This window comes from Melanotaenia boesemani, chromosome 20, assembly GCF_017639745.1.
Source record: "Melanotaenia boesemani isolate fMelBoe1 chromosome 20, fMelBoe1.pri, whole genome shotgun sequence".
Taxonomy (NCBI): domain Eukaryota; kingdom Metazoa; phylum Chordata; class Actinopteri; order Atheriniformes; family Melanotaeniidae; genus Melanotaenia; species Melanotaenia boesemani.
The window spans coordinates 11,798,931-11,824,637 of record NC_055701.1 but is presented as its reverse complement, the minus strand read 5'-3'; the positions used below and the strand labels follow the sequence as shown (position 1 = coordinate 11,824,637).

The 25,707-nt window shown below is 38.8% G+C and overlaps 1 protein-coding gene across 1 annotated transcript in view; it reads left to right on the top strand.

Moving 5' to 3' along the window:
• The first annotated feature begins 5,602 nt into the window (after positions 1-5,602).
• Positions 5,603-25,707, top strand: part of LOC121631697 (latent-transforming growth factor beta-binding protein 2-like) — an 80,439-nt gene continuing 60,334 nt past the window's right edge. Inside the window, exons 1-3 of the mRNA XM_041972714.1 lie at positions 5,603-6,051; positions 8,710-8,783; positions 21,164-21,434. Coding sequence (XP_041828648.1) covers positions 5,606-6,051; positions 8,710-8,783; positions 21,164-21,434 — 791 coding nt within the window. The 5' untranslated portion in view covers positions 5,603-5,605. The remainder of the gene's footprint in view (positions 6,052-8,709; positions 8,784-21,163; positions 21,435-25,707) is intronic.

Genomic DNA, 25,707 nt, shown 5'->3' with positions numbered 1-25,707 from the left:
AATAGACTGAGTCGCCTCAAATCAGGAAAAATGGAGAAGATAAAGAAAAGAAAAAAATGAATTCATTAAATAAAACCCTGATATACTTCATGTTTTCATCTCCTAAGTTTTTTTTTCATTTGATAATGTCAAAATCAGAATCTTTTATTTATCCCTTGATGGAAACTAAGTAGTCATAGCAGCAACACATTCAAGGTGCAACAGCATTATAAGACAAAAATCATATGTATCTTTATTTATTCCATGTCATGCTCACAATATATTCCAATAAAAGTTAAAAAGCATTAACTACTTTGCAATGTCGTCATTCTTTTTGTGGAAACCAGATGAAGACATTTTATGTTGTTTTGTCCCATTTTTCTTACAAAGATTTCTATAAGTTTACAATAGGGTTATTGTTGTTGCATTTACAGATGTTGCTCCAAAACAACAACAATCTGGATGGTCTTTTTTCTCTTTAACTCAGCACACAGTGGAACTATCTTTCAAAAAGACATCTGGAATATTGATTTGTCTGTATCACACTGTGTGATGATCAATCTCAGATTCCTCCAAGCCCAGTGAAGTCAACAAGGCTTTCTTTTTGTAAAGTAACATTTTAAGTTCTTTTCCCTGATCACTAAAATTCCTCCATCCCAGCTGGTTTGGAATTTGTTGCAAGGCTGAAATATAAAAATAGATGCACATACATAAAGTTAAGTTGAAGCAAAGATAAAATATCTTGGGGTCATATGATCTCTGAAAAAAAAAAAAAATCATTGTAAATGTAGGAATTGCTGTTATTTTTTGTTAACATTTTCCATACCATTCCAGCTTTTCCTGATTTGGAGTTATATCAAAACATGTGTAACAGTGGACACGTTACTTTGACATTCCTGCCAGTACTGATTTATTGACTTGAATGTGAATGTTTTTGGTTACATCTGGCAAAAGACTAGAAGGCCCAACATCTCTGGAAAAAGTATGTGATCTGGAAAGTCACGGCAAGTTTTCATTTGACCCAATTGGCTACCAGCATAATCCACCCTTTGAATCTGCTCCAGACGCATTTATCATGCAGAAGTGTGACATCATTTAAGCATATTGTTAATATGAGACAGTTTTAAATCAAACTTCATGTGACAGAAGTTAGACAGTGAAGGGCTACATCATCGATGTCAAAGCTAAAATGAACCAATCTACCAACATAGACAGCAATACATTATAAATCCAAATGTATCCTCCTCATACTTTTGTTGATCTGTAGATGCAATCTGTAGATAAACTAACACACTCTAGTCAAAAAAGCCAAACATTTCAAGTTAATTACCCTGCAGGGGTTCATAAGCCAGAGGATTTTTGAGTTGTGGCCTTTCATTTTCCCAGCACACTGTTTATTTTATGTAATTCTGCTGGTAGAAGTCTCTCTAAATCACAAATGATGTTGTAATATATATAATGAACATATGTCAAAGGCAAAAACCATTTGTTCTCTGCTGAGGTATTTCAAATGGGGCAAACGGATAATTTGTAAAAAAGGAAGTAGTTAATTTTAATCTTTGTTACAGTTTTCATCATCCCGGACAGATAAAAGCCTCTGTTAACTTAACAACTCACAGCCATAAATGAGTGAGCTGATCACTCAGCTGTGAAGTAATGCAGGGTGGACGTATCGCCAGCACTATGACATGCATCAGAAATCTTGCCAGTGGCGCTAAGGCCTGTTTAACTTTAGCAAGTTTCTGGATTGCACCATTATTTAAAAGTGTAGATGAGAATGATCGATTTTTCCCCTTCTCTCTTGTCTAACATTGCTGTGCATGGTTTGCATTTACATTGTAGCTGTATAGAATGAACACGCACATGTAGTTTTTCAAGGCTATACTGGCAACACCCATTAAAAAAAATGAAGAATATTAAAAAGGCGAAGTCCTTGCAAGGGTTGCATCAAATAACGCCCATGTGACCTACTTCTATAAATTAGATGACAGCGTTTCATTCATTCAAGCTGGGAGAAGCCCTGCAGTGATTGGCCTAAGAGTATTACATTTGTCCTGCTGCCTCTTTAATAGTTTCCTCTTGTAGTGTGCATGTCTGTTATTTGTACACTGATCAGTCTCTCATGAAGCATGATGGAGACCCTCTATAGCGTTCCTTAAAAGGTAAAGCTGTCATGTTTAATGTAAAAAAAAAAGCACACAACTTGAACTTTCACAAAGTGTTTCTTTGCCAAAAGCACCTCCTTTTTCCACATTTTCCCCCAGCCCAGACTGAACAATGTCAGTATTATGTTAGCTCCAGGGCAAAAAGAAAGTAGAGCTTAGGGCTTTGACACAAAAAAGGTAACGAAGAGATTGACAGTCCTTGTTGGTGCTCTCCATTGAAATTCATCACAGAGACTGATTCACATGGATCACTTAAAATTCTGGTGGCAGGGCTAAAAATACACTGTTGACACTTGCTTATAATGGGAGCCCTACATTCTGAGTGTAATGATACTGTTTGGCTTTCTAATGGGTACACTTCAACTCTGACCCATCACCAGTACAGCGCTGCTAGGCAGTCACTCCCAAATAAATGGATGTAAATGTGACATTAACACTAACAGGCAAACATGCAACGGTCGTTCCGGCTTCTACAGAAATGCCTCACATTACGAACTAAAATCCATTTAGAAAGGAAAAAAAATGCACTGGTATGAAGACTAATCAAATCCACATTGATCTTTTTTTCACAGTAGCGCAAATTACAAGATTTGGATGCTGTTATTGTCACTACATGGCCCTGTGCTTTGTAAGAAACTGCGTGGTGTAATGCAGTTATATTTGAATGATGATAGGAGTGGCTTGGTTGTCATGCCAGAGCTTTCAAAGAACTCTTTGTGTATAAGCACTGGTCATAGCCAGAGACATCCTCCTGGTATTTATTCTAGAGTTCCTCCAGATGCTGCAAATTCTATCAGCTGGGACCGCATTCAAGCCCATTTTTATAACATGGATGGTTGTTATAAAATAGATGGCTGGTTCGCAGGTCATTAGTGATTCCTAACCAGGAGTACTCACAGAGTAGTCACAGGAGTTATGCCTGCATGTACATGGGAAAAGTGAATGATTTTAGGTCAGCTCAATTACAAAGACACAGAGGAGTGAATATATCACTTTACCTGGATAGGTGTTAAGATGGTCCAGCCACATTCACATTTGTGTATGTTAGCCCCTAAGCTGTAATTCAGCGCAGATAAACTACCAAAATTTTACCCACCAAATACATTACATTGTTTGGTTAAAAAAAAAAAAAGACTTCCTACAAAGAAAGGGATAAGTTTGGAGTTAACACTGATCTGGCTCAGTGAGAAAGTCTAACAAGCTTGAAGGGTTCAAAGTTCTTTGAGTGCCTGGAATTCTGCTTCGATACCCAGTGCTTCTCTAAGGTTGTATAAAAAGCCTTTAAGGTAGTGCTGAAATATCGAAGTCTGACTGTAAACCAGTCATCTTAATATGTTATAACTCATTATGAGAATCCATTTGCTTCTGTTGCTTTTATTCTGTTGAGCATTCCCCTTAAAACATTTTGTAAAAAATAAAATCTATGAAAAATCTGTTTTTGGATTTCTAGACTCAAAGACTTAAAAAAATAAAAACATTGTGAATGCTAAATTCGGATGAATGGTTACTAGAAGAAGATCCAGTCGTAGAGCAAATGAAATTCCATAAAGTGACAATATGGGTAAATCTATGCCTCTATAAAAAGGGTTAAATCTCACAATTCAAACTATGATGGTTGCTACTAATAAACTTTTTATAGGGCTACTGTAGATTGTGTTAGATTCTGCCAGTCCAAATGCAAGAAGCACTTGCTTTAATATGGTATTTAGTATTATGTAACATCCACTTGAAAATAATTAAAATGCTCCTGACTGGAACATGAAGAAGTCTACATCCACCTGCCACAAAGGTCTACAAAGGAATTTCTCCAAAGTTATACAGAAACCCATTAAAATGCTCAGCGAAACTCAGAACTTGGGCTGCAGCCAGCTGCTCTCTTACACAGATCACTGAGAAAATCTGTCTGCACATGTCCAAGTCACCCATGGATTTTAGGGTCAGCTGGCCATGATCAGTTTCAGAAGCATCTACACCAGTCATGAAAGCAGCCATGCAACTATGGGGGTGGGGCAATGCTGCTGGACAGTCAAATGACAACTGCAATCTTTTTCTCTAATTTGATTTCTCATGGTGGAAGATGAGCTGTAATCAGCGGGTGCAGCTCAAGTCAAGCCTTCACATACTTACTTTTCTAACAACAGCCTTGTGTGTTATACAGTATCCAACTTTGTAAAAGGTTGCTTCTATTGAAAAGTTACTTTTTTTAGGTTACAGTTGCAGTTGCTGTTGTTACACAGCACATTCTGTAGTGTTTTGAATGGTGAGTGGTAGGAAATAGTGCTTTGAGACCACTCATCTTTTTGGGCTGAATGAGCAGAGCGGGCAGACTGTCTTTGGGTTGTTTAAGATCTTATGGGAAAAGAGAAATGTGTTGTTTCCAGACCGTCAGAGGGAAATTGATGAGGCAGCATGGATTGAGAGGAGAGGTGGATCGGACCTGTTACATAACTTGACCAGTTTTCCAAGGTTTCAGTTTGAACTGTTAGCTTCCAAAATACAGTATGAGTGTAAAACAAAATGACAGCATGCCCCTTTTGCTCCCTTTAAATCTCTAAAAGACTGAGGTGCACATGTGTAAATGAACTTTTTCCAGTTTCATAGAATATCTTTACAGTTGAATGAAATAAAATATTCAGAAAACAATAGAAATAATTGAAATAATCAAAAAAAGGACTTCTAACTTGAATGAATTCTGCACTCTCATAGGAACTCTTGCATGAAAACATTTAGAAGTTAACTTCCACAATTGTGGCAATCTTAATTTTTAGAACATTGTAATAGTCTGTCAGCTCAAATCTAAAATGACGGTAATTATCAACGCAGCTGCATGCATAGTCTCCTAAGTCTAACTGCGCTCAAAAGAACCGCTGTAAAAAGACAAACAGAAAAGCATCATCATGTAAATTGGTGCGAGTGGCCACATGGACCGAGACATGCAGTGAGTGTAAGTGGAGGCAGCTCGACAAGGGGGTGTTTCTTTCTTGCAAAGCGCATGCATGCGCTACAAAAAACCTCAGTGACTTCAGATCCAAGGAGGTGGTGATATTCATGGGAGCACAATTCAAACTCTCTCACTTGGAGCACAGCTTCAGCAGCCCTGTAGCCAGCGCGCTGCTCCGTTTGCGCCACTTCTGTTGAACATAAACTAAAACAGATGGAATAATGTTTGCCTAAAATAACTTTTTCCAGTACTGGAAAGCGAAAAACTGATCGGTTTTCATTGTTGGAGTCCTATTAAGTGCTGATTTGATAACCTGAAGACATTGTGCGTTGAGTCTTACCTGGACATTATGAAGAGGTATCCAGGTTACTTTCATTCTTGGGAGAGGACGCCGTCTTTCTGAACCGAGCGCGTGGATAAATTGTGATTTTTTTTAAAAAAAATTTGCTATTATTTTAGTGGCTCATAATAAAACTTCTGCCCTTTTACGCAATAGTTTTAAAAACTTTACATATCCAAAATGGAGCGTGCAGGATTTGCTGTGCTGATTGTCTTAATAGTTGCGCCAGCTGCGGTCAGTGGTAGTCACATGGAGACAACAGGTGGGAGGAAAGAAGGTGCTGAGACAGGCCAGGTGATCTGGGACCAGCAGCAATCCCGCGGGATCAATCGAGGACACTTGTCAAGAGCACCACGGGACGAGTTATCCTCGAAAACATCCGGCGAAGCTTCTCTTGGGACCAGCCAATCTAAAACTCTGGTCCGCGTGCCGAGGGGAGCATCATCTCAAGAGGATCGCAGGCACATATCCAAAACAGGTTCGGCTCACGCTGCTGACGCCCCTCGAGAAGAGCTCGTCTCTGCGCTGCGCAACCCCGGACACCCGGTGAGCCAGCAGCAAAGGACCAGAGTGAACCGCAGGCAGAGCAGCAAGCCCACCTCTGCCAGCACCAGACGACTTGTTGGGTAAGAGTGACAGCCAAGTGCTCCATAACCGACTATAAATGTTTTACTTTGCTTTGTCAAACTTTTCAAACCAGTCAAGTACTGTCCTGCAGCAGCAGTTTGGGAGGAATTTGTGTGACCTATTTTACTGTAGCCAACATGAATCCATGTGGTTTACTGTAATGTGGTGGTGGCCCACTTTAGCAGAATCTTTCTTCCTGTAAGGAAAACCAGTAGATGATGTAACAAGAGCCACAAAGTTTTCTGTGTATACCGCATTAAGTTGTCATTCAGAGGGCCAGCCATGAATTACTGTAATGTAGATCCCGTTTTCTTATGAGGGTCATGGCAGGACATAGAATGATAACTGATGTTATACACTGTGCTGATCATGGGGCCAATAGTGAAAGTTTAATAATAAGTAAATGCACTTAAGAATAAGTGAACTGTGTTTGAACTATTTGACATAGTTTTACCCCCCTCCCATTACTGAACATTCCAGTGTATTTAAGTTGTAGTAACATAGTGGCTGCATTTCTTTAATAAGTGTGCCCCAGTTTTGTGCTGTTGCCTGTGGTCATGTATTGTAGTGGCTCAACCAAAGCTCTGGTTTGTGAACATTAGAAAATTCACAGTGATCAAAAACACCCGTGTCTCCAGTTGCTCTCTATTTTTTTCTTTGTTAATAGTCTTCCTTTTTTTTTTATCTCTGTTTAACTCTAAACAAGACTATGGGTTGTTTCCATATTAGAGCTCTATTCTTTTTGTTAAATGAAGCCTTGTGCATGCAGCCCTGTTTGCTCCAGGGACAAAGCATGATGCACACTGGAAGGGTGAATGTTTACAAGATAATCAGACAGAGATTTTAATGGCTCAATTTGAGCTGCAGACAGTTAAATATAAATATCTCTGTCATAACAGCCTTTAGAATATTATGTTGCCAATTTATGGTGGATTCTTTATATTACATTAAATAAAAGATTCAAATCACTGGTTTACAAAGGAATCATAAACATAATGTTTTTTGCCTGGACTTTGCTAACAAAAGAGCAGCATCACAAATGTTAAATACACTCCCAATTTGATGGCTCAGCTGTTTGCAAGTGATTCCCCAGATTCTCTAGATTTTGCAGGAGCCTGTAAATGAACATCTAACACCCAAGACAAGTAAAGGACAGAGATAATGTCAGGATATTATGCCCATCAACTGAGTGTGATCCAGTTCACATTAAAAACACAACTGCTCTCACAGATGCAGTAGTTCTTACTTGACATGGGGTGCTGTCTATTTAAAGCAGTGTGCAAAGAAAATAGCTGCCTTCAGTATTAGAGCCAACATGTATTATTGCAGCATGCAATGAATGCCTTGCTTGACATTGCCAAAAAAACATATTCCAGCATAGAATGAAAGAGGTTCTTTGAGTTTTAAGGAGGCACAAAAAGAGTGCTGCATACATCTGCAGAAGCATTACCTTTATAGTCGTCAGCATGGTGATTTTAACGGTTTGATTCATTCGTTTCAGAGGAATCATCTGCTGCTTGTTAGTGAAAGTGTTGACACATTTCCTTTTGGAATTCCCATTCAGCTTACTCATTTACTGTAGGCCTCAGCTCCGACAGTGCCGGGAATGCTTCACTTTCTGTTACATTGGGGTTTGACTCTGTATGACTCTGTATGACTCTCTATGACTCTTTGTGTTTTCAGTGAACCTGTCAGGGCCTTGATTGATCCTGATAGCTAAGCAGTGAATTGATTCTCAACCACATCAAAATATGACCAAGGGTGAACAAGGTGTTATCTAAGCATACATGTGTTTTAACCTGGAGCATTGGTAGTTATGTTGTATAAATGTCTACATTATATACATATATCCCCTTCTGAAATTTGTGATGTGATGACTGATGTTTTTGGCACACGCCTGGCCTGATGTGCTTGATTTATGAAAAAGCTATGCATGCCAGAGGGCCTAAATAACTCCATGTTATCCCTGTGACGCCTCAGTAACACTTGCAGTGTCTAATGAAAGCAATCCAACTGAGGTCAATGAGTCAATCCCTGTTATCTTCACAAATCACTGTGAGTCAGGCATCCACTTACTTTAATATCTTGTGAAAAGCTAATAGGGCACAGATACATGCCAGCATGTTGACCGTTGCGGTCTGGTACCTTTTCATCTACCGCCCTACAAAAATTGGCTTGCAGTACAAGTAATGTATAAAGAGTGCAAAGAATCCATTTATAAATATTTACTTGTCATCTCTCATTTTCTCAGTGATTTATAGAAAATGCAGGGTGCTTTTAATGTTCTGTTTGTCTCATAATCCCTTTAAGGCTCAATTTGTATTCATGCAGGACTCTTGCTTAACAGTGTGAGAGACTTTGTGAGTCCTCTTTCAGATAAAGTTTTGTGACCTGCCCTGAAATTTTAATCAAATGAAATGCAGTTATAGCACAGTCTCAAAGGTGCTCATATCAACAGCCGAGCCACATAAGACTGATAAGAAACTACATCAGCTTTTTCAGTCAGAGCTGTCTGTCATGCAACAATCTGTGTCCCGTCATACTTAGAATTATTCCTTTGTGGATTATGAGGAGCCTTTTTATGTTGATGAAAGTCTAATTAATACCACCACTGCTGTATTTCACACTGGTTTCTGTATATCTGGTTCTTTACTCAGGCCTAATGTCTGTGGAGGTCAGCAGTGCTGCTCTGGTTGGGCGTTGGCACCAGGAACCAATCGCTGCATCAAACGTAAGTAATATTAATGTGGTTTACTACAGTATATAAACTTTAAATTGGCAGTAGACAGATTTTTTCACATTGACTTATCATTATGAAGTGAACCTTGATTGCACAAATGTACTGGTCATGAAATAATGACACCATTAGCCTTTCGATTGGTTCGTAATAAGTCTTGCTTTCACCATGTAATTCCATCATTCAGGAAGGGAGGAAGCGAGGCTCAGTTTAGCACAAAAGTAGCGTGTCTGCAGTCAAACAATTCTTCATTATAAATTAAATAAATGAATAAACTAGCTAGCCCTGGAAGTACTTACATGCACTACTCGAAGTTTTCACTCTGAGCAAAACAAAGGTTTTACTTTACTTACCTTTACTTTTTTCTTTCTCTTATTTCTAAACTGTTGCTCCTTTCATGTCTCGTGTTGTTGGTAGTGGTGATCTGATCTCTACAACAGCAGAGTTGGAAGCATTACCACTTGGAAACAGTAGAAGGGAAAGTTGTCTGTTGCCATTTTTACAGTTTTTCATGTTTATTCTTTCATTCGCCTTTCAAATTTCATTGTTTGACAACCACTATCATACATATACGCGAGTTCACATGCAAGCCGGCATGCGTTATGTATATTAGTACATTCTTAACTAGTAAACTTTGACAAGCCTACATTCTGATGCAAAAACAACACAGTAAATGGATCCCAATGACTATTCTGTCAAGCAGAATAGCCCTGTGAAAGTTTTTCTAGGGTGTTATTGCCCCCACGGTCACATTCATGAAGCAGTGTTGGCCTTTTTGTTTCATGTGACATCCTGCTTGGAAATTACCAGCAGTTAGCACTTGGCTATATTTTTTTACACTAGCCCATAATTATAGGTGGAACTGCTTCTGCTTTTATTTGACCACAGCAGCCCTGGATACACTATCTGCCAGATAATTAAAAGTAAAATAGAAGAAAGCAACCATGAACGAATCAGCTATACTTCAAAGATAATATTGACAGAGACGGGTGTTAAGGAGCTAATTTTTTTATCTTAGAAGTGTTGATATTTCTGTCTTTTTCCTAAATCTGGACTGTCACAGCAAATATTTGGTTGATTTTGACCTAACACTGGGTAGGTCAGAGTTACCATTTGAATGCCATGTTTCAGTTTCGTGTATATAACCACTATTGTTTCCTGCAGGCAAAAAAATAACAGGTTGGAGAAAGATTTTTTTTTCTTTTTTTAATTGTAAAAGTTATCTTTGAATTTTACGAGTGAAGAAAAACCCACACTGCGAGTGGCATCGCTCATGCAGCAGGAGAGATGCGTTTTTTTTTTTAAAAAAAACTTGTTTACTGTTTTCTCTGTTCCCTCTCTGCTAATTATTTCCCCCTCACACACGCAAACCCATTTCACATACATTTAAGGCATTCAATTACACAACAAGCTGATTGGCCCCAGCAGTCTTCTTATTAAATCTCCTTTCCTCCTGCCCAGTGCCTCCTCTTTTTTTTTTTTTTTTTTTCTCAATCTTCAGATAAACCAGTGTGTTTAAACACAGGTTTAAATTACATCTAATATGGAGATGCAGTTACCCAAATTAAGACAGTAAATACTTTAAATCTTCCAAAAAATAACAGGTTCAGCTTAACACGCCTATGTTAAACAAGGCAGTGCATGTAAGCAGGCCAGGGGTCTGTCCAACCATCTGGACCCCCTTACAGCTTGGCCCTCACCCAGGTCTGACTGGAGGCTATGTTATCATCAGCTGAGTGAAGCTCCATGGTCGGCAAGGTTCCAACACAAAGGCCTCAGACTGTAACTGGGACTGGAAGCCCCCACGTACAAGACCTCCATGGAGAAAAAATGGCCCAGGCTCTCTTTATTCTGTCCTCGCCTGAATCCCAGGGTGCTTTATTAGGAGATGGCAGCATGGGAAAACATGTTCACAGTGGGGGAAAGAAAAGGAACAAACCTGTCTGCTGGAAGCAAAAGTGAAAACATAGCGTGGCTGAGCTGTATTTAGGAGCTTCTTGCTGAAGGGGTTGAAGTAATATCTTTTATTAAAAGTGTCAGCTGCAGGCTTGGATTGAGTGTCTAAAATCAAGGTTTCCTAACAATACTTCCTTGTGTATTTGGACTGTGTCCAGAATAAATATATGACAGGAACTGTTTCACTTTTTATCCAGGGAGCGCTCCTACATATTTTCAGACATATGTTTATAAAAAAAACTACATTAAAGTCTGCGTGGGTCAACTTGGAGATAGTCATCTGGCTTGTCAAAAACTCACCCCTGCCCACATCTTGGCAGTTTCAGCACTGAATGTCTTAGTTTCAAGATGGATGGTTTGCAGACTTGTTTGTGTATTAAAGAAATTCATGCACCCAAAATAGCCAGTTCTGTCTGACGGCCAGCTTTGATTAATTAAAAATAGCACAACATTTCCACTGTTTAGTTATATTTATTTGTATTTAGGTCAAGTTACTGCCTTAATTAAAGATAAAAGTTCCAAGATTTTTATTATTTTATCGATGGTGGCTAAAAACCAGAGGTTTGTGTGTTGTTGTTGGCTGGTAAAATGAAGCCAGGTGCGTTCTTGCCTGTTTTAGTCCCTGTCCAGATTAATTGAGCATCTTGTTTCTGGGTCTCCAGTTGCATTTTACTCCCATTTTGTTAAAATTCACATCTGTTCATCAAAAGTTTTGTAGCTGAGATGAAGAGCGTAGGGAGTCTAGATTTAGCCTCACCCAGTCACAGCCCTGCAGTAGCTCTGCTTTAGTTATGAGACATGATTAGCAGTCAGCTGAATTACTGTTGCTGTCATTGTCTTGATAAAATGCATCTGTTTATAACTGCAGATGTTAATTGTTAGATCTATAGATATTATTTTCTAAACTTTTTCAACTTAAAACACTTTTAACCAGCATTTAAACAACATTTTGTTGAATACAGCACTAATGATAAAACCTGAGATGTTTGAACAGCTGCCTGAACAGTAATTGCCAAAAAAAGAGAAAGCAGAATATTGGTTTAGTACCAAGAAAATCTATCCCATTGGGCAGATTGTTTTGGGAATGGCCTCTGTATACAAAATAGTAAGTAACTTATGAGTGGAATTAGAGTGGAAGTCTGAATTACTGGCTTGTTTTAGGGTAAATACAGCAACCCTCAATTAGGTGTCTTGTACATCAGTGTGTGATTACTGTTTTAAAGTTTTGGTTAACAACACTCCTTGGAAAGGAAAACAATGTCTTGAAGAACTTTTAAAGCTTCTGTTACTGAGGAAGAGATTCAAATCTCATCTCTTTTCATTTGTATCTGCCTACAGGGGTTTCACGCGTATCTTTGATACCCTGAATGAGGCTTTCAGGCAAATTAGAATTGGCTGTGGGTGATCTGGCCAGATGATCATATGACACAATCACTATTTATGAGCTGAATCAAAATTCTAGCCACAAAGTTAATGATCCCATGAGTAGTTGTGCATTTGGTCTCCTGGATACAAAACCTGTCACCTCAGTCTGGCAAGCCACAGATCTTTACATCTTGATTTCAGTTAGATTTCTTTTCTGTAAATCCCAGAAAGTGTAAGTGGTGGTTTATATATCTACTGCGTTTGTGTACAAAATACACATATTTAAGTCCATTGCATGTTAACAGTAATTAAATACATTTTTTAGCGTATATTTTGTGTGGCAGAATGCTGATGTTTGTTATTAAGAGCTAAAAATATTGTGAACTTAATCTGACGGAGACATCAGGGGTTTTTAAGGTCATTTTTCATAAGCTGAAGGACTTGGCAAATTTAGATTTCTAAGGACAAAAAAAGGCATGGACCGTTAAATATCTAATATTATCCTGAGGGGACGTTAACATTTGCCATATTTCAGAAATTGTGTTGTCATCATTAATTTTATAGCAATTTATCCAAAAGTCTGCATACCAAAAATTATGACTTAAGCATAGCTTCAAAATATCTTAAAGGTCCCATATTATACACTTTATTCCCAATCTGAGACCATTCATTAATATCTAAATGAAATATTTCCGCCATGGTATGGACAAATCGACCCTCAGTTTGAGTGCAGCGGCTTCTCTTCACCTCCCTCTTTTTAGCAGCTTCAGAAATGTGCCGTTTATGGTGGGCGGAACCCTGGTGGAGCAGCTCAGCTGTTGGCTCCGCCCATCGCATCGCCCGTCATGAGGTGATTGACAGGTTAATATATTTTCAAGCTATCAGACTAATAAGGCCGAAACGATAAAATAACTGCCAGCTCTTACCTCTCCAGCTGTGTCATGGACAGTTGGTATTGAACCTGGCTTCAGCTTCAAACGGTTGGCGAAGCCTGCTTTCCATGCCCCCATGTTGTGGAAACAGTCCTCTTTGAAATGCTGGCCACAGACATGCAAAACCTTTGGAAGTTTTCCGGGTACATTTCCTCCAAAAATAAAATTAATCCACTCAGTCCTCGTGGGTTCAGTGGATGGAAGTAAAAAAACGTTTTCGTGTTCATTTATGCAGCCACAAACAGAACAGTGCTTCTGTCGCTTAGCCATGTCCGCTAACGAGGGTTGCCGAAAAGGAAAAACACTGGGCGCTAGGTGATTTTTAGAGGGCGGGCTTTGAGAGCCGGTAGACGGGTCCATCGCTCTGTGGGGAGTGGTTATTGTCCCTTATGACGTCATAACGTACACGCTTTCAAACAAGCTCATTTCAGCGCTTACTTCCCTAGAGGTGGAGCAGGGGGGAGAGAGAGCGCCTGAAAGAGTTTCACACTTACGGGTCTCCTACACATGCGGGGGGACCAGTATGACTGTTCCAAAACCATTAAAAAGTGAATTTTGCATAATATGGGACCTTTAAGTGGTGGTGTAAGTCATCCTGGTGAGTTCACTTGTAACACTGTTGTGTTGTGCTCCAGTTGGCATGGCTGTTGTAGTAATTGGATTAATGGCATGGTCTACCACACACAGTGTGAACCTATTGGATGGTATAGAAAAACTGAGGAAAGTATCTCTGCAGCACAGTCGGGAACTGGCTTTAATTTTACCAGAGATTAAGTGCAAGTTTGTGGTTTCTGCAGCAGAATGAATTTTAACCACATTATACATTGTTGTGTTTTGTTGAAAGCATACGCTGCATATGGCAACGTGCTGTATTGACAACGAGAGCTCGACACCCCCCAAAAAGCAACACAGATGGTCTTTGATTTAAACCTGTTTTCTTTTAGAGAACGCAGATGAAAGGTGCATCTAACATGAGGAGGAATTAAGTTGTTTTCTGTCTCTTAAGCAGTTGGTGATTGACAGAGTGAAAGGCAGTGGGGAGGAGTTTCTTTTTGATTGCCTCACAGTTTTCTTTGGCCTGCTGTGCTGCTCAAACATAACTCCTCAGGCAGAAAAGTCGTTTCATCTCTTGGTTACCTTTGTCATGAGAAGGTAACTTTTTACCAGGTTTCCAAACAATAATTTCAATTATTTCATTATTTTTCTTCTACATTTTACTGTTCTCAGTTCTTTCTCAGCTCTTTTTTAATAATCATTAGCTACATAATGGTATTTAGTAAGGAGTTGCTACTAATTAAAATGATATGTTCTACTAGAGAACAAGTATAAACTATTTGCTTTTGGATATGCTGCTACAAGAAAACATAGAACCAAGTCTGCTGCTGTGTTTGCATTTTAAAATGTTTGACATTTTAAACCAATGAGCCTTTTGTTTTCAGATGTTTTAGAACAGAGACAATGCCATAAAAATAGCAGTATAAATATTCCCTGTATGTTTTCATCCTGGTGAACTTTAAAGGGTTAATACATGCCTTTGGTTGTTACATCTGGGAAGCAGCTGGTGAAGTATCAAGGATATACATGTATGAACGTTTTCTGACCTCACATACAGCATCCAAAACGTTTGGTTAACCATTTTATCGATGGTTCAAACAGTTTTTTAGCCTTTGTAACACATACTGGGAATTGTACTACAGCATAAACTCATTACATAGCTTACTGAAATTTACTTTTTTTGATTTCCCTAATACTGTAACCAAACAAGTCACATGAATGCATGTCCTCAGTGACAAAAAAATGTTTATTAGGCCAAACAAATTATAATGTTACAGGTTTGTGAAGTCAGTTTTTTTAAGGAATAGTATATGATATGCACATGTTGCATTGTGACCCCAATAAGTGACCAAAACTTTCCTGTAGAGTAGCTGCTCTAAAAGCTTTTTTGTTTTTTTTTTCCTGGAAAGCTACTCTTTATATGAGAATCTAGTATTTGTGGAAAAAAAAGCATTTTTAAAATCTATAAATAGAAATAATATGAAAGGGTAACATACTGTATCTTAGTGATTAAATTATTTATTTGCAGTCCTGAGACCTCAGATGAGGAAAAATAAATAAAACTGAGATACAAATCAATGTAAGTAGACCAAACATCGATGAGAACTGAGCCAACATAGCAGCATTCTATGTTTTACAAGAACAGGAGGAGTTTTTAAAGATGCTGTTGTTTCTAGTGACATCATTGTGCTGGGGTTGAAGTTACTGCAGAGCAGACAGCCACTGAGTCCTCCTTGGCTTTTAAATGTCGTGCATGGATTTGTGGGGGTTACACAGTTTACAGTTTGGGGGCATGACTCTACTTTGGCAGCCTTGAGGAGAGTTATAGCCCATTAGACAGATCCTGTAATCAATACACACTCCATCGTCAGAAACCCCATCATTAACACAAACGCTGGACAGCTTGTTCTCAGTTTTTCTTCCCAAACCAGGAGGGCTGCTTTCTCCTCTCCAGCTGGTGCGTCTGTCTGTAGGTTGCAATTGAGCCCTGTTTTGGCATCCTGCGCCACATGTTTTTCTAATTGCTACCATTTACAAAAGTGTGGTGAAAACGAGGTACTATTCGTCATCTAGACCTAGACATCTTGTTTTAGATGTTCCTATTTTGTTTATTTGCACAATTTTGTTAATAAACTGTTATGAGGAGCAGGGCAAATTACAATTATTCATGCAAAGCTAGAAGGCATTCTAGCACCTAAGACATGTTATTTCTTTATTAGAGATTGTAATGTAAGAAAAAACATGAGCTGAAGAGGATCTTTCAGAAGGAAGCCTGAGCTTGATTGACACTCACAGAGCAACATTAACAACAAGCATCCCTCTACTTTAGTCACACACCAGCTCACTGAGGCCACTGTGTTGGTCTGGTAGTTTGTAGCCAATCATATATCATAGCACCCTCCTGCTCAAAGACCATATGGAAGTTGTTGGGATGTGAGCCTTCTGGAGGATGGGGTTTGTGGGTTTTTGGCGAACACCACGTCTCTAAGAGTCAGCTTTACAAGTGGTCGGTGCACCCCCCTCCAGAGCCAGATATCGTCCCAGCATGTGGCCCATTAGAAGCTGAATGTTGGGAGTTTGAGGGGGTATGGTGGAGGCACAATAAGGCTTGGCTAAAAGTAATGTACACTGTGTCATGGGTCAGATGTAGGTTAACAAAATTCCCACACAGACCTAAGGAGAACTTGGAGAATGAAACCTTTAAGTACTGTAATGGAACAAAAAGCCCACCCTGTTATTGAAAAACGTACATCTATAAGATACCTTGGTTTGGTGACACATTACTCTTGTACAATTTACCACAAAAAGCAAATAAAGGATCCATCAAACAGTGTTGGTTTTTCCCTCTGGTTTTGATTAGAAAAATAGAGAATTGTGTACCTGAGCTTTTAATGAAAGCTTGCTGACTTACAGTAATAGAGCTTTGTTTGTAGAGAGAAAGTTAGTTTTTGTCAAACCTGACATAATAGCACTTGCATAACCATGGCAACCATGTGGAAATCACATGTTGCAGAGATTAACATCCAATTGGAATGATTAGTACTGAGAGGCAATTGCATTTACTGCTCAATAGACCAATTCTTACTTCATCAGTGGACAGTGAGTACAGATGAGAGGTGAATTTTTATGCTTGTCTCTCCAAACTGCCTCCCACAGTCTTAAACACTTGAATTCATTCATGAGCTCTGTCAGGTTCTGTGGTGACTCCCAAGGAAAGACTCCTGCTGTTCTCACATGAGGTCTTTACACTCAATTACAAACATTTAATATTTATTTGTTAATGTTTTGCTAAGAATTGCGGACAACTTTAAACAATGTTGAGAATTGTGATTCCGTCTCCTAACTTGTATTGCACCTAAAAGCATGAATGCACACATTCAACCTGCAAAATTAATGTTAAGTTGCATCTCAACAACCAGTCACAAGTTATTTGCTAAAAATTGGTTCCTATTTTATCTCTTGTTCTTTTTTCCAACTTTTTATCTCTTGATTTCAGGGTTTAAAAGAAACTTTAGTTGAGCCTTTTGCCATATTCTGCTAAATTCTAATCTCCAGAGCAGCTTCAAGCCTCTAAATATGATAATTGTGTGTAATGCTCTCAGCCTGTAGCGAGTCCTTCCCAAGATTACTGTGATTATGCTTTCATTATTGATATTATTTTCAGAAATGTCAGGTTGCATTTGGCAGTACAGTTATCCTGTGCAAAGTAGGGAGATTTCTCAACATGTCTGAATTATGTCAGATAATGGTTTCAGATTGCCCCTTACTCAATGAGAAGACTGTAAAGATTTGATGGGTTGTATTGGTAAGAGTCACAAAGAGGGAAGGCAAATCTCTGGTGAAATGAAATGAAGTGAAAACAAATATGAAATTAGAGTCCAGTGGATAGGGAACAAGAATGGCAGTCTCAATTAAATGGACAAAATTAAAATCATAACAAGCAACCCAATCTGACCCAATTGAGAAATTATTAACTATATATATAAAGGTGTATTTAAGCCCTATGTAATAATAGATGGTTATTTACAATTTCCATCTATCTATCCATCCATCCATCCATCCATCCATCCATCCATCCATCCATCCATTATCTATGCCTTCTTATTACAGTGCAGGGTTCTAAACACAGAGAGACAAAGAACCAGTCATGCTCATACTTATTCTAAGGGAGAATTTAGAGACATCCTAGGAAGCATGTTTTGGACAATGGGATGCAGCCGGAGTACCCAGAGGGAACCTACACATGCACAGGGAGAACATGCAAACTCCACACAGAAAGGCCCTAGTTGGGGTACGACCCAGGAACCTTCTTGCTGTGAGGCAAAAGCGCTTCTAAACAAATTTGTGTAATCGAAATGAGTCACCTTTTTACTTGAAGCTAAATGTTTATGCTTCCTTATATTCAACACTGTATTTAAATTCAAGATTCTATGCTACCTATCGGCTATCTACCTGCTACAGATAGGCTGTAAAGGCTATAAAACAGATATGAGAAAAATGATATTTTTTGTCATTTTAGATTTAAGAATCACTTTTAAATTTCACCCTGTTGTCTAAATATGATGATTACAAAACACAACAACAACAACAACAAAAAAAAAAAACCACTGGCAAAGACCAAAGACCAAAAACCAAACCCGAAGCCTCAAAATGACAGTAACAAAGTGGCTAAATCCACTTATTTTATGCACTACATGCTGCAGCAGTTTCCATTTTCCCTCTACATAAAGCAGCATATCAGTCATACATCAGCAATCCTTCTACATGATGGAGAAGCGCCACCGGTCAATAATGCTGAAGTGTTGGTTTTTTTGCCAGCAGGGGAGGAAAAACCCTAATCCTGAAGTTCCCATGAGCATATTTAAGGGTTTTCTGTATAAGCAGAAGCTATGTTGCCTCCCCTTTACTGAAGGATAGTTACCATTTAATATCATTCGGCTGAATTTTTGCAAAAGTGGTTCAATGAACATTAAATTAGGACACAAACAAGAGCACAGAATGATTTATCAGTAATCTGTAATGATTGTTGGGTCTGATACTGATGTTCTATGATGTATTAGCACATGACACTGAAATACTAAATATGATCACATAAGTATTTTAATTCATGAATCAGGTTGTCAGCAAAACACAGAAAAGTGTCTGTTTCTGGTCTTACAAAATAAATGGAAACAGAGTTTTACCAGCACGAGGTTGTAGGTAGCCACTAGTGGTTTAAAATGGAAAAATTATTTAACAAAAATTTCGTCAGAAACAAGAAAATTAAAAAAGAAGTCTCATTAGCAAGGTTCAATACAATACATCAAGTGAAGACTGTAAGTTGTGAATATCTGAACTAAGCCAAAGTAATAAGTTGCTTCAGTTGTAATCATGTGTTTATTACTGATTCATCTGGATTGGCTTTGCGTGTGGAAGGCTCCAACCTTCAGTCTAACAGTCTCCTCTTTTCAGATGACTGGATGTGGACACAATCTCCAAAACCTTGGCCAGTCTGTCTCAGTCATAATTAAGGCTGAAGTGGCAATGCCAGGAATGTTTGCCATTTCTCCTCTTTTATTTCCGATGAATTCTCATTTTATTATTACTCTCTCAAAGTAATAATTGCTGCACATATTTGTGAAATGGATGGAATGTGAGGCAATTAGTTTTAATGATGTGCAAGACAAATCTGCACGACAGCAATTACTGTGACAATGTGTTCAACAGCCCAGAGGCAGGACCCAGAGACAACACAGATAGGCAGTGACACTATATGCCATGTCCATGCAAGCTTCATGTGGGGCATATGTCAGACCCAGAGTCACTGACCTGTCCCCTCTGTTGTCAACATAGGCGGCATATTGGTCTGCAGTCAGTTCTCTGCCTCTCAGCTGAAAACGGGTCATTAAACACATGCCTTCATTGGCTAGCCCTGTGCTGGACAGTTTTATTTGAAGAATGCGGATTCACACATTACAGAGTTGTTCCCGTCCAACATAATGTCACTGGATTCTGTGGCCCATTGAATCCAACATCTCTTGACTTGAGTTTCAGCAGACTCCGGACAAGACGGCAGCTTCCAGCCAGCCCCGTACTTTAGTTAAGATGATGTATTTCACTTCTTGCCAAACAGAACTCAGGCAATCCCTATTTTATCCCATAATGGAAAATTCAGATCACGTACCAAGTCATACAAATCCACAACCACATTTCTGTAAATGTGTATGCTTCATCAAAAAAGGGTGTACATTTTCCCCAGAGTAGTTAAAATGCAATACTTCAGTGAATTAGATGGTTACAATAAAATTTATTCACAGGAAAGCAGAAGAGAGTTGTTATTCTCTGATATTTAATCCTTAATTTGTCAGTTTTTCTCATCATACCACAGCCTGATGATGCATAATGCAGTGGTTTTCAATTAAACATGGTTTTTACTATGAAAACCACAATTTAGAGCTCAGGAAACATATGTGACTCTCTTTGTAGGGAAATAAGTGTCTGATGCTACAGTTGTCTGCAGCACTGTCATGCTTCCGTTAGTCAGTGTTGAGCTCATGCAAGTAAAAAGATCACACTTAGTGTCTACTGCTGAGCAGTATTGTAATAACAGGAAGTATGCAGCAGGTAGAGCGATGTTCGCACCCAGTGGGGTGCTTTTTGACTGCCTGCAAGAGCTGTGGTAGCGTTTCTGCCTGCGATATGTCAGTGTTCACAGCATCTGTGTCAATAGCATTCCATAGCTGTTGACAGAGCGCCACTGTTTGCTTTAGCCACCACAGACCAGCAGCGTGATGTACTGTTAGAGGACAGTGTCATAAATCCTCAAGTGCCGCCCGCAACATACATTTGTGTCACAAGATCCGATTGTTTGTTTTAAATTGCGTGCCACAAAGTCTTTCAGTACTAACTAGAGTGCACTGGGAGGTTGAGGTGGGGGTGCTGGCAAAGTGACACAGATTATTTTTCCATAACTTTAAAATAACCTCAGCACTCTCTATTTGCTGACTACTGATAAATATTTTGCACACATTCATCTTTTAAGCACAGTAAGTACTATCTGACTTAGATTGTTCTTCATATAAAGGATACAGTCCTACAGGCCATCTCTGTGATGAAGTGTTGAATATTCTCAGCTGGTCTCCAGTACACACTTTTTCCTATTTGCTCTGTTTTTATGACCTCTTACATTTATGACCCTCTTAAGCTGCCTGTGTTACAGTGAAAACACACTGGATTCTAGATCAGTTTAGAAATGCCAGCAGCATTAAGCTGATCCATGGGCTTGTCGTATCGGCTTTACATCAGGCAGAAATTGGATAAAGATTTAAAGTAAGTGATCTTTACTTTTAGACTAAACAGAGCAGTTAAAAGCTTGTGAGAAATTGAACCTGACAGCCCCCGAAGCTCTCTGCCGAAAGAAAAGTACCAAAATGGTTAAGTAGGGAAACTAATGGCCCCTTGATTGAATCAATTTAAAGTAAGCCCTTGTGTTGAGATCAGGAAAACACATTTTTGCTACTACAAGAGGGGCATATGCTCTTACATGACCTGCAGAAAATTTGATCTCCATCTGTGCTCTCTCCTCAGCTGACTGCCAGCCCCCCTGCCAGAACCGTGGCTCTTGCAGCCGACCACATACCTGCGTGTGTCGTTCAGGCTTTCAGGGGCCCCGCTGTGAGGAGGTGGCCCCAGAGCATGTGTACATCCGTGAGCGAGGCGCTCTGAAGCGCATTCAGCCCGGCACCAACCCTTTCCAGAGAGACCAACCGCAGAGACGGCCATCAGAGAGACACGCCACTGACACCACTAAGGTCCAGATCCCGCGACCTGAGACCACCAAACAGCCTGCCCACACTGCGTGAGTTCTTCTCTAAATATTCTTATTATAGACAGAAAGAGCCCTGTTGCCAAATACAGCTGCATCAAAACACATTTTAGACTAAATCTTTTGGGCTCATGCCAGTAAGTGAAACCCCCAGTCTTTCCTTTTTCAGAGGTCAGTGTTGTCAGCTTGATTTGTTATTGGTAAATGGCTAAAGTTTGCCTCTCAAATACACTTTATTTACTCTGCAAGCAAACTAACAGATGGTGGCCATTCCTCTGAAATAAACGGATTTTACCTTTACCTGCTTCCCATGCTTCTCATTTTGCACTTAAAGTTTTAATATTTGTTTTAAACTCAATTAAATTCAAAGACAGTATGCTACATTTCTTTATAATTTGTTGAATGAATGCTAATCGACAATATTCTGTGTATTTCTTTTTAATACACAACTTCTTTCATATACTGCAGGCATGCTGAAAACAAATGGATGTGCTGCTGTGTGAAATTGTAATAAGTCTGTTAAACAAACAACAGTACATAACTAGCAAGTGCAGCTCTGCTTATGTTTATTGTTGCTATAAATCAAACCAGATGACTAGGTTCATATGTTAATTCTTTTATTACACTCAAAGTAAAACAAATGCAAAGCAAAGCAAGTGAGCTTTTGATTCCTTTTGGCTGACATGCTTGATAAAGAATTAATTTAAGTCTGTAAAACAAGGAAAAATTTCAACATGTCTTACCCGATACAATATTAACTATTTGCAATAAAAAACAAAACAGGAAAATGATGATTTTGATTGTACTCTAGTGTAGCTTCAGTTAGTTCTTTTATTTATTGGAATAGCCATGATTATAATATATCTAACAAATAATTGCAAAGACAAATGCCTCTTTTAGTGTATTCAGCAAAATTCTCCGAAGACCGTTAATCAGACAGACCTTAAAATGTTCTTGGCTTAGATGTTTGCCTGTTTAATCTCCATTTTCATTGTAAATAAGTTCTTTGGTTTGATTAATCACTTTGCCATGGCTAAAACCATATTTCTGATCAAGGATGTTGAAAGAGCGTAATTATTTCCGGGAATATTGTGATGGATTGTTATTGCTTACAGGCTCAGACTTATCTTGTCAAATTGCGCTGTATTTTGAATTCAAGCCCAGTGCCTTTCTGATCCGCTCACAGTCTACTAAGTGCCATAATTTGTTTGGGCACTGAGGTCATCACTCACTATTTAGTTAGTTTGTCATCTGGGAAATTTCTCTCCACCAAACCACAGAACATTCTCCATTATATCTGACATTTATGGTGCTCGTCTTGCTAATTCATATATGGGCTTTTGTTGGTGTTATGAAATTATGCTAGCCAAGTCATCCACGTGTTTGTGGTAGCTCAGTGAAACTCTACTAAATATCTTGGCAGATGGTTCATAAAAGAGTTTTTATACAACCTCCTTCCCAAAACAATTATCTTGAAGTCATAGTAAATCTTCTAATCAATACAAGATCTCCGGAGAGTGCACAGTTGCTATGCATATGCTTTCTTTGTTCTTGACTCACAGGACATATTTGTGTACTGAGTCACAGATCTGGAATAAATAGAGTGAGACTGGACTGCAGGTTCAACATTGTAAGAGGCAGACAGTGTTCCTGAATCACAAATACCTCAACTATGACTGTTTTCCTGTCATGTTTCAACTGAGGATGACTAAACCTTTAAAAGAGGTGGCATTAAGTTCAAGATGAGCCATTTCCCTCTCTAAAATGTTCAGCTAATTCAAGGATTAGTTTTTAAACCCAGTAAATTTCTCTGTCATTGTCAGGAAAGAATTTAAACTTCTGCCAAAGCTGCAAAATGTCTTAATTTTAACATTAATCAAATAAGTATTTGGATTCTTGACTTGGTTCTTCCTGGAAGCTGTTTGAGCCCTTGTAAACTTCAGCAAATTTTCTACATTCTCCCAGTGTAGAATGATCTTTTAGGGGTGGAACAGTGTTCCCTCTGGATAACTGGTGGATGCAAGTCTTGGTTTCAAATATCAGGTTGAGGTTCCACTATTTCTAAAGCCAAGAAAGCACGAGCAACGTGAGGTCACGGAGAGTGAGAGTCAGATAGCACGAGCGGTGCCAAGGCTCAATAAAGGAGTCAGAGGAGGGGAGTAGGGAGGACAGATGCTCAGGCTGAGATAGATCATGTTGGCCTCGCCCCCACTTATATATTTAAGGAGCAAAGGCCACAAGGTACATTCAGTCTCCTTTCATTTTTCACTACTAGAGAAGGTGTGAGGGACAATATATATGTCTTTCTTTGAGCAGACTTGGCCTGTCCAGTGGCACCAAAGAAAAACCAGAAGGTAAAGTACAAAAAAAATGACATTAAGAGTCAAATTATTCCGAGGGGAAATTAATTCATTAAGCTGAGGAAAGTGAATTACCAGAGTGTTTTTTTTTTTTTTAGACATACTGCCCATCTTCTTACTGTCAGTCAATCTTTGTTCAAGGCTTTGAAAACTCGCTTTGTGTACCAGCACTTGAGCCTTGAGGCTTTTTGGATCTGGCATTAAGGAACCCAAATTAATTTTGTGATCTGATTATTTTGTTAGAGGGGAAAGAAGGGAGAAGTATTTTCTCTCTTATGTCATTATCAGTCGATGTTTTCAAATGGTGTGGCATAAAAGACATTACAGACACAGGAGTAATGCTGGAGGGCCTTTTAGACAATAGCAGAAGCTGTAGCACAGCAGACTCTATATAAATATAATTAGGGGTCTTTTCATTTGCATTAATGTGCAATCACTGTATGAAAAGGCTAGAGATTCCCTGGTGTTCAAGTTAGCCTATAATTATTCCTTATATAAGGAATTCAGTATTTCAGGATTTAAATGCCTCATTGTTCCTGTTGTTATATAATTCAAGGCCGTCAGTGTTAAACTGATCCAAAGGTATCCTTTTAAGAAGATGGTTACTTTAAAGCAGCTAACAAGCTCTCCCTCTCTGCACACTGTATTACAAATGGTTGCCCCTTTGGTAAATATATTTATGAATTATTCTTTAAGCTTCCAAAAACAATTCTGGAAGATATCTCTCCATTTTCTTCTTATTTTCAGCTTAGTTTGTTTGTATAATTTGTATGTATATTTTTGTATATTTCTTCTATTAAATCCTGGTAGCAGTGGCCACTTCCTTATTTCCACAATCTGTAAATTACACTGCCCCTGGTGAAATGTCATGTTGCCATGCCACCACTTCAAAAAGCTTATGCAATGTCACTATATTCATTTATGTCTTAAGTTTAGTTAATATTTTGCTCTCATTTTGTACTGATGACAGACACATCTCAAAGACTCATTAATTGTTAATGTCTGGACTCTGTGAAAACCAATCTGTGTGTAAATGTAATGTCTCATTCTTAGTAAACTCTTACAGTCTGAGCTCAATGAATCCTGGCATCGTCATCTTGGAAAATGCCAATGCCATCGGGGTAAACATTGGGAAAAATATCTATTGAAGGAAAAACCTAAAAAAAAATAAATAAAAAAATAAAACCTTTTATTATATTCAGATGTTCAGCTTCTTGTACATAATGTTGCTAAACCTAGATCTGACCAATTAAAGTAACCCCAGATTGTTTGCTTAGTTGAATCCCGAAGGCGACTTGGCCAGACAGTGTAGCTAATACCGCTACACTGTCTGCAAAGTGTCGTCCTCTGATGACACTTTGCATTTGCAAGTGGAAAGTTGTCTAATTCACATTTTCTTTTTTCCAACTGCTCACAAAAACAACAAAAACAAAACAAAACCTCTGAGCTGTTAAACTGTTCCATGAATAGTCCTACAGAATGAATAGATGAAAAACCATATGAGAAACCATCAGTAGAGTGAGCTTCTGGAATATGGGAACAAATTTCCATATCCTACACTCTGGTCCTGTATTCCTCCTCATTTTTCCATCGTTTCTCTGACCCTTTCAACAGTATATCTAATGTCCCAAGTGTGCATTCTGCAGGATTTGAATACAAAATTTAAGTAAGCAGATCGTATGTGCAGCTGGCAACCTAATAACGGTTTCCTCGTCTGACCAGAGCAGTGGAACAAATGCATTTTACTATAACCCTGTGTTTCCTGTGAGTGCTGTGCTTGGCAGTAAAGGCTGTGAAAGACTGGTGACTGTCAGTTTGAGATCCTGTAAATCCCAGGATGAAGGTCAGGGTCAGTGGTGAATACCGGTTTAACTGGAACAGTGGTTATGCACACAGAACCTATTCACTACCTCATGAGAGTTCATCATGTCATCTCCACTACTCTA